The sequence below is a fragment of the Myotis lucifugus genome, unplaced genomic scaffold, assembly GCF_000147115.1.
Source record: "Myotis lucifugus unplaced genomic scaffold, Myoluc2.0 scaffold_55, whole genome shotgun sequence".
In the NCBI taxonomy this organism is placed as follows: Eukaryota; Metazoa; Chordata; class Mammalia; order Chiroptera; family Vespertilionidae; genus Myotis; species Myotis lucifugus.
The window spans coordinates 4,713,529-4,723,637 of NW_005871103.1; the positions used below are offsets into that span (position 1 = coordinate 4,713,529).

The 10,109-nt window shown below is 46.0% G+C and overlaps 1 protein-coding gene across 1 annotated transcript in view; it reads right to left on the minus strand.

Moving 5' to 3' along the window:
* The window catches only part of PTPRG (protein tyrosine phosphatase, receptor type G), a 654,131-nt gene that overhangs the window by 248,803 nt on the left and 395,219 nt on the right, over positions 1-10,109 (minus strand). Inside the window, 1 exon segment of the mRNA XM_023754062.1 lies at positions 4,207-4,355. Within this exon segment, the coding sequence (XP_023609830.1) occupies positions 4,207-4,355 (149 nt within the window).

The window sequence follows — 10,109 nt, forward strand, 5'->3', positions numbered from 1 at the left end:
AGCTTGTGACAAATGCCCCTCATTCCGAGATCACTACTGATATTACACAGCTACTTACATGACTGCTGGTTCAGTTTCTGTGTCATGACTAGACTGTAACTACCTTAAGGGTGGGGACTCAGTCCTTCTGGTTTACCTTTGTAACCCAGCACCTACAGAACAAAAGGCATTTAGGGGGAAATTGCTGCAGGGCAAGGAATAAAGCTGAATAATAGGAGGTGGGGACATCTGAGAATCCAAAGGGGGTCTAGTCTCCTAGGTATGGCTGGTAATTGAATTCCTAATTTCTTTTCTAGCATTAATTGAGCTGTAAAGAATGTTGGCTATTGAAGGGCTTCGATTTTATTTTTACAAGGACATTATTTTTCTATTAGACTGGACATTTTTAAGTGTAGGAACTACAAGACCAAGTCTAGGATTTCAGCCAGGAAAATGTGGAGAGGTCTAATTTCTGGATGTGTACAAAGTTGTGGATGACCTCAAAGAATTCCTGGGAAGCAGCAAAACCTACAAAACTGGGTTTGTTGCAATTTACCCTCAAGGGAGCAGATCCAGATTCTTGTGGGGCAGATGCTTCAAATTCCACCTGCAGAGCAAAGCCAAGGCAGCTGCTGAAAACCATATCCTGACTTTATCTGGGAGGAATGGAGAGGAACCTGGCCCAGCGGTGCATGTCCCCATAAGACAAGTGCATTTCCTCTCGCAAAATCACGGGAGGGTGGAACACTTCTCAAGCTGTGAGTCCTCATGATTCAATTGTACTTGAAACAATGCCACCCACATAAAGGAAGGTCCGATTCCACTGAACGCACTGCTTCCTATGCTCCACGCACAACTGCGACACTGGGGCAGGATAATTCTTTGTTGTGGGGGCTGTCCTATGAACTGAAATTTTTAGCAGCATCCCTGGCCATGACCCAGTAAATGTGAGTACCTTACCACTGCCCACAACAGTGACAACCCAGTTAGGAACAATGCTGTCTTCTATCAATCCCAGTACAACCCTCAACAATGGCTCTTCTCTGACACCACATACAAGACAAATAAATAATGTCCCTAACGCTGATAAATTACTACTTGATACATTACAATTTTTCACAGTTTTATTTTAATTCCATTCAAAATGTAGTTATAAGGAGAGAAACAAATCAAGTCTGAGATGTTCAAATAATGAGAACATCTCAGGGAAAGTTGATATTAATAAAGAGCTCAAAAAAAGCAATCTATCCTATATAATAAAAGCCGAGGAGGCGGCATGCAATGTTGTCACAAGATGGCCACAACGACATCATCCCAAGGTGGCCACCACAAGGTGGCCAGCACAAGATGGCCGGCAGGGGAGGGCAGCTGTGGGCAATCAGGCCAGCAGGGGAGGGCAGTTGGGGGCGAACAGGCCAGCAGGAGAGGGCAATTGGGGGCGACCAGGCTGGCAGGGGAGGGCAGTTGGGGGCGAGATCAGGCCTGCAGGGGAGGACAGTTGGGGGCGAGATCAGGCCAGCAGGGGAGGGCAGCTGGGGGTGACTAGGCTGGCAGGGGAGGGCAGTTGAGGGCAACCAGGCCAGCAGGGGAGGGCAATTGGGGGCAATCAGGACAGCAGGGGAGCAGTTAGGGGGCAATCAGGCTGGCAGGCAGGTGAGCAGTTAGAAGCCAGCAGTCCTGGATTGTGAGAGGGATCCCACAGGCCAGGCCAAGTGACCCCACCTGCTGGAGGGACCCCACTCACTCCACAGAAGCCCTTCGAGCCCCGGCGCTGCCCCAGGTGGGACCGGCTGGGGAGGGACTTCGGGAGGTTGGCTCCAGGGCTTGTCCAACCCATCTCACCCAGTCCCACCCCGCCCTGCCAGCCACCTTCTAATTAATTTACTTTCAATGTGCAAGAATCCGTGCACCAGGCTCTAGTATAACATAAAATATTACAGACATGTTTTGGGCAAAAGTAAGCAATTTTTCTGTGCATATTTTAAAGTTAAATTTGATCCCATTACCTTTGATCTCTGAAATTCAAGTTCCTCTAAGTATATCCACTAAGTAATTTAACATGTTTATCATATTTTAAAAAGCAAACTATGAACTAGATGGGACTGGATGAGAAACCCAATTAATACTGGCAGCCTTAGCATCTGATGTTACTTGAAAGACATAAATTGAAACAAGTTGGTCAAACAGTAAGTCTGGGCGTTGCAGCTTCCATTGCTAATTAGTTTTGAGCTTCATGGCACTCTTTGCGCAAAAGAAAACCAAAATATTAATTTAAAGTAATGTTTCCAAAAGAATATGCATCTAGTCTATGCATTTTTCCAGAAGCAAATTCGAGGAGGAGACAGGCTCGTCTCGGCATGAGGGGATGCGATTAGGGAAAAGGCAGAAGTTGTAGTTGCCGGCTCCAGAGTTCTTCCTTTTCACAGCAGGCACCAAAATAAGTTTGATACAGGGGGTCCAGTCTCTTGTCTGGAACAAGATTAACCGAACAAATCGCAACCCGATTCTAAGATAAAGAGGCTTTGGAGCAAACCTGGTTGGGTACAAACTATCCCTTCCACTCAAACTACCCATGGGGGGAGAAAACCAAACTGAAAAACATGGTGCAATCTTGTTTCTAGGAATCAAGATTTCCACGCAGAAGTAAAGCTAAGACTTCTAAGAAATGATTCATTCCATTTACAGGGGGGAGGAAAGCCCATGAAGTAGAAATCCTACTCATGAGAATGATAATTAGTGTGAGTAGGACAGGAAGACCCACAGAGAGATGCATCCTAGTACAGAAAATTTTTGATAGTGAGAATTTCTCAGCTAAACTAGAAAAAATATGAAGCATTCACAGAAGTAGCTATATCTGGTTTCTCCAGGAATCATGGATAAGAAACAAATACACACACACACACACACACACACACACACAGGTATCTATAAAGAAATAATACTGGTTTTCTCATCTTATAGGGATTTTCACCTCAGGTTAAGGATATTTAAAGGGCTTGAGGAACTAAGGTGAGTGATGAAATCCTACAAATTATATGCAAACCTGTGTGTACACATATGTATTTTCTCTATGGAGGGAAGGGTCTCAAGCATTCATCAGATTATCAAAGTAGGTCATGACTTAAGAGAAGTTACAAAACTTCTCTTAAGAAAACAAAGAGCTATCCCATGTTTGCGTCCCGCCGTAGGCTCGGATGCACAGCCTTTCAGCTCTTCCACAAACCCGTAAAGCTTACCACACGGGGAATCAAACGACCCACAAACACGTTTGTCCCAACACAAGACTATCGTCCTGACCATTATTAAAAGCAAAGATAAGGTTAGCGACGGGCAGGTGTTCTGTCCTCCAACATGAATAAGGTTTGGAGTCTTGCTCTTTCCCCTCCCAACGTCACCAAAAAGACAGACATGACCCCCTGCATCCAGACGTTTTTCCTGCCTAGCAGCATGGATCTTTCAGAAAACTGACACGGGGAGGCAAAACGCCACCGTCGATCCCAGCAGAGTTAACCGCAGCCATGCCACCAACAGCCACCGCCTTGTTTTAACAGCTGATAGGAGCAAGCGAGCCTTCAAACCGCTTCCCTACTGAGAGAAGTTTCCGAGTCTGTTCTTCACAGAGCAACCAACTTTCCTATATTCCAAAGGGCAAACATGGAGTCATCTGAGTTTCCTACAAAATTTCACCTTCAGAAAGCAGGGTCTCAGCTCAGAGGTTGGGCATTGACCCAGGGACCAAGAGGTCTCTGGTTCGATTCCCAGTCAGGGCACATGCCTGGGTTGCAGGCACCATACCCAATAGAGGGTGTGCGGGAGGCAGCCAATAGATAATTCTCTCTCATCACTGACGTTTCTGTCTCTCCCTCTCCCTTCCTTTCCCTCTAAAAAATCAATAAAAACATATATGTTTTTAAAACGCAGGGTTTCTGAAATGGACAGGGAAAAGAGACTGTGTCAAATGAAACAAATGCTTGCAAATCACCGCTCAGACCTGAATCTACTCAATCCAGATGTCCGTGACGTCTATGTGCATCTGGTTAAACAGGGTGGGGAACGTGAGGATGGAGAGTCACCTGCCACGCTTACATGAAGGATTTCCACAGACAAAGGGAGAGACAGTACACGTTTGATTTGCAAAATGACTAGGAGTAAAGACACAGCATCTCACTAATGGAAAGACGCCAAGCACAGCTGCCCTTTGCCAGCTGGAGTTTCCAGTTCTCTCACCTCCACAGGGAAGCGCCTGCCATTGATGCTGTGCTCCGAGCCCGCAGAGCCATTGCTGTGGCCCCAGTGAAACTCCACCTTCTCCGCTTTGAATCTGCCGGGCAGGCCAGCGCCGCTGACGAAATAGTCGTCTTTCAGAAGGATGGCAACTGTAGGAAATGAAAGGGGAGAGAAACAAAGTGAGTGTCCAAAGCAAACTCAATAGGTTTCTTCTGTTGCTTCAAATTACGTTTATGATCACCTTTCCTCGTCTTCCTGTTAAAAAACAAATAAAAAAAACAAGCCATCTGAATAAATTAGCACACTGTAGCTACAGACTGCTCTCAAGCACCAGTGGACTCTAAATCATGGAAATTCCCAGGGACGGTCTCAAAATGTCTTATCCATTTAACAGATGGGAAATTTGAGACAATGACAGAGTAAGTCACTCTGAATCAGCGTCTCCTAAAACTGACTGATGATCAAAATTATCTGGACAGTGAGATTCCTGGGTCTACCCCAAGATTCAAGATCTGGAATGAGATGGGAAATATATCTGATAAGCTGAAGGTGAGAGGCACATTACTTTAATCAGAAAAAGGCAAGATATCAGAAAATAAAATGTGCAGGTTCTTCCAATTATTAAGGCAACAACAGTGAAAAGGTAGCGGGGTTGGGTAAAGCATTCATTGCATTTGAAAAATGTGCTCAGAAAAGTATAGCGCAAACTCTACTCATTCAGTCACTGAAATCATTGCAGATTAGGTTTACTTTACCGTTTCCATTCATTCCAAGTATAAGAAAATTCCCTTCGCCCATGCAGAAGAACACATATGAATGAATGTCCATGTCCACAGGGAGCCTCCATCAACTCAAACCCCAAAATCTCTTCCTTGAAACATGGGAAAGAGAATTCAAGACCAAAGAACTTGGACTTACACTAACAAAAAATTATGTTTTCCACAAGGAATGTGATATCCAAATGCATAAAAAACAGGTTTTATTTTATAAGTGATACATCCCCCCCTTTCTTGATTTCTAAGGTGAATTCATTCATTCATCCAAACAGTTTCTGGCTGCTAAGTGTAAGATGCCAACCAGTAGCGAATGGTTTATGATCAAAGCCCAGGAGACCCTCTTGTAGCCTCACGGTCCCCTCTTCCTCAAGGAGTCCCAGTTCCACTGTTGGAGACCAACCCTGCATGAAAATTAGGTCTTCATGAAAGACAGACGCTAGACTAGGAACCTATTGCCGAAACAATGCCATTATGTTCAGCACTTCTCTATACAGAGGAAGCAGTAAGTGCAAGTGAAGGAACCCTGCTCATATAAACCCCTTTTCATGGCATTTCAAAAGGCAGTATTTCTCGAACTTCTGAAAAATATACAATGAATGTTCAATTAGTGGGACTGCAAATTAAAGAATAAAATGAGGTAAAAGCAAGTGTTTCGTATGCTGATTAAACACGCCAAGGGACTGCTCCCCCTTTAGGGCACGCTATTCGAGTTTTAGAACAAGAGCTGGAAAACTGTTCCTGTGGAGGGTGAGATAGGAAATATGTAAGGCTTTCTGGCTCTCTGGTCCCGGTTGCAACGACTCAACCTCATCTTTGTAGCAGAGATGTAGCCAAACATACTATGTAAGTGAATGGGTCAGGCTATGTTGAATAAAACTTTACTAATCCACACTGAAATTTGGATATATTTTCATGTGTCATGAAATATTATCATCCTTTTGATTTTTTTCAACCACTAAGAAAAGCAAAACAAAACAAAATGGGGGGAGTGTCACTTGGTGATCTCTAAAATACAATATGATTTTTAGAAAATAAGTTAAACTAGTCTTACACCTTTAGTTTCAAAGCCAAAATGTATAGGAATTAGCTCAGCAGTGTCTTCAATACCATTGATCATTATCAGTCTGCTATAAATCCTATAATATTTTACATCTGAAGGACGAAGGCAAAGCATTTTGAGTGCATCTGTTACAATACACCCAGGGACACGCAGCATCTTATTAATATTTGATTTTACCTAAATCATTTATGTCTCTGTCAGGGGTCATTTTACTTGTTTTATATGAATAATTAAAGCATAATTAGGGAACTGTACAATCTGAAACATTCATCTCATTTTTCATTTCACAGTACTTCTCACTGGAGCACACGGCATGCTGCATGCACACACCCCGCTCGGAAAGTGGCTTCTGTTTCTGTTCACCTATGAAACTGGGAACAGAGAACTTGCCCAGCTGCTGGGGAACAACTTTCTGATGACCCCTGATGACACGGCTCTGTTTCGACACAAAATGCACCCACGGCCGTCACTTCAGAGCACAGGTGTATTGGGCACCAGGACCTCAGGGGATGGATAAGTCTGGGCTGGAGTCCAATTCTGTCACATAAGTGGCGTGACCTTGGGAAGCTACCCCACTCCTCTGGGCCTCGGCTTCCACGACTGTCCCCACAGTGCCTGCCTGGCACTCAGACCCGAAGGCAGTCATGCCTGAGAAATCCCACGTGGGAAGCAGGTGACAGTGACAGACACTCAGCGTGCACACACGCCGTGGCGGTGGCTGTCAAGCTCATTTCTGAGACGTGGAGGAGCTCAAGCCCAGAGAATGACCGCACAGGAATCCGCTCCATTTTCAGAGTGAGATGGTAAAGCAATATGGTGAGAAGCGTGCTGGGCGGGGCAAACCTGGCGGGAGTGGCCCACACTCCGGGAGGAGATCTTCAGTGCCGAGTAGATGTTCTGAGATCAGTAAAACCCAGAGAAAAACTGTTTTCCTTTTCTTTAGTATTCCTATCCAATAGTCACATCAAGGAAAATAAAATCCTAATTTGGTGCTAATATGTCCTCCACACTCACCTGATACTCATTCATTTCCACCTTTCACCGAAGAGTAGATATTATGCTAGAATTTAATAACTGTGGTAAATATGACATATTTTCATTGATTATAGACATTTTTTTACATTAGTCTATCCATGTCGTATAGCATAGGTTTTCCCATTATGGTGCTGATAAAAAGTTTTCTCTTAAAACCAGCTTGTTAATTTAAAATAATGTGAGTGAATTGAAGGAAACATTTAAACTTCAAAACAGCAGTAGAGTTGAATTTGGATAAGGTGATGATTGGGAAGCTAACAAGCAACAGCTAAAGACTAAAGAACAATGGGATAGGAGGGGGAGGAAGGAAAGGTGCCTGGGAGAGAACTTTCTAGAACTAGGCCCTCCAGCTCTTAAACTGCTAACATGGTTGTGATTACACCAAAGCAGAAGGATAGAGGGCGCAGAAAGAGCCAGGGCTTCAAATTCAGGATTCCTTAACCCAGAGACCAAGCCCATCTCATAGCTACCCACGGGCTCAGGCTGCCCCCTCCTGACACAGAAAGTGAAATTCTGAGCATGGAGATATATATATGGGGAGAGAGAGAGAGAGAGAGAGAGAGAAAGAGAGAAAGCGCTAGACTCTAGACCAGCGCAAACTACGGCCCGAGGGCCGGATCCGGCCCGTTTGAAATGAATAAAACTAAAAAAAAAAAAAGACCGTACCCTTTTATGTAATGATGTTTACTTTGAATTTATATTAGTTCACACAAACACTCCATCCATGCTTTTGTTCCGGCCCTCCGGTCCAGTTTAAGAACCCATTGTGGCCCTCGAGTCAAAAAGTTTGCCCACCCCTGCTCTAGACCCAGCGAGTGTGAATTTGAGTCTGGACTGCCCACTGTCCAGTTGTGGAAAACGTGCTGCAGTCCTTGGTGCCTCGGGTCTAGTTCCCCAAAACGGAAAAAATACAATAGGAACCTCACTCATCTGGTATGAGATCGCCAGGGTTGACACAGGCAGACTGTTCAGAACAGTAATTCACACAGGACTTTATGGCATAAAGATTGCATTTGCTGTGCTGCTTAGAAAGGTTATTACCCCGGGGAGAGGAGCTGTAGCTTCCACATATCTCCGTGTCTAGGGCCTTATGTGAAACTGCTGTGCCCAGGGGCAGGGGCAGGGGCAGGGGCAGGAGCAGGGGCAGGGGAAGGGGCAGGAGTAGGGGCAGAGACAGGGTAGGGGCAGGGGCAGGAGTAGGGGTAGGGCAGGGGCAGGGGAAGGGGCAGGAGTAGGGGCAGGGGCAAGGGTAGGGGAAGGGGCAGGAGTAGGGGCAGGGGTAGGGGCAGAGACAGGGCAGGGGCAGGGGAAGCGGCAGGGGCAGGAATAGGGGCAGGGCAGGGGCAGGGGCAGGAATAGGGGAAGGGGAAGGGGCAGGGCAGGGACAGTGGAAGGGGCAGGGCAAGGACAGAGGCAGGGGCAGGGGCAGAACAGGGGCAGGGGCCGGGGAAGGGCAGGAGCAGGACAAGGGTAGGGGCAGGGACAGGGGCAGGTAGAGTCTCACCATGGAAAAGAATGTAGTTGTCTCCTGAGCTTGAAGGGAGGACCGAGGACCTGGCATTCGTGGCTTGCTTTGCAGGGTTATCCACCAACTGCTTACAAATTTAGCTCAACATGTCTATGTAATGTGGGCTAAACACATGTTCACAACAAAATCTCAGTCAACAGCAGCAGGTGTCAGAAGTTAAAAAAAATTCATGAGACAGAAAACGAGCTGCTTAATATCTTACATCCATCGTCTCCGACCACTTTTTCACACTGTACGATGGGAAGAGACTACCGTTACTGGACCAGAAGTCTGGGGCCCAGACCACCCGCAACACCAGTGTCTGCCGGGGGACACTTCGGGTCCCTGGTGAAAACGGAAACCCTCTGACTTGGATGTCAAGACACATGAGCTCTAACTCCAGCCTTCTCCTCACTTCCCTGGGGGCAGATAATTATTTCTTCAATTGTTTACCTAGTAATTGCTAGGGAACCAAAGGTAAGTAAGTCAGACCCAGCACCTGCCTCATGAAGAATGTGGTTGGTAGGAAGGATAGGCCCCAACAACCCAACCAACAGAAGCGAACCTGCAAGTGGGACAGGTGGGGACAGGTGGTAACAGGTGAACTTGCAACCCCAGACAGGAGAAGGACTGACGGAATCCACTGAGAATTAAGGAGCCATGGTGGGCAGTGCTGACCAGACGGGAGCTCAAGCAAAGGCCCTGTGGCAGGGGAAGTAAGTAGGAGGTCCGGGTGAATACTGCCCAGAGAATAAACTAGAGACTAGAGAATGAGGCGGGCACAGGGAGTAGTCTGTCTTTATCCCCAAGAGAAATGGCTGAGAGAAAAGCCTTGCTATGATAGGGAGCGAGAGACAGATGTGATTAGATTAAAATCAAGGAGAGTATGTGGTTGCCTGGTGGGGAGGGCCCGGGGAAAGCAGCCCTGGATGGAAGTTACCGCAGTCGTTTGGTAGAGAGGCTGGGCTTGCGGAGTTGGAACAAGCTCAGATCCCGAGAGGTCACGTCGCAGGGCTATCCTGGGTCTGGGTGAACTCAATACTAAACTGAGCAGATGAACAAAGTAGACTAGGTGACCCTTTAATCATAGAAGATAAGACAGATGACAGTCTAGCAGAGGGTTCTGTGCCCCCGAAAGGAAGATGGGCTTTAAAAATGACCTTCACAATTCTAAATTTACAGAAGTCTATCTGTGCAATACAGCACTTGTCTTCCCATTATGTGACTGGTAAATTAGACTTCTGTTTACCCAGAAATTAGTTTCTATCACGTGAATGCAGGGCCTGGAGCTGTGGGAATGAGAGAAAGGACACGAGCTTAGCAAACATGAAACAAACCTCAGAGTGTGTCTCGCCAAAAAGAGGCCAGTGAAATAGCTCTGATTTAAATTCCGGGGTTCGGGCAAGACTGAACAGTAATAGGATGAAGAGACCTAAAAATTAAGACATTTAAAATAGGAAAATCTGAAAAGTGAAGACCAAGCACACTTAGCATGCCCCCAAAGAAGAACGAGTCCTTTAAAATT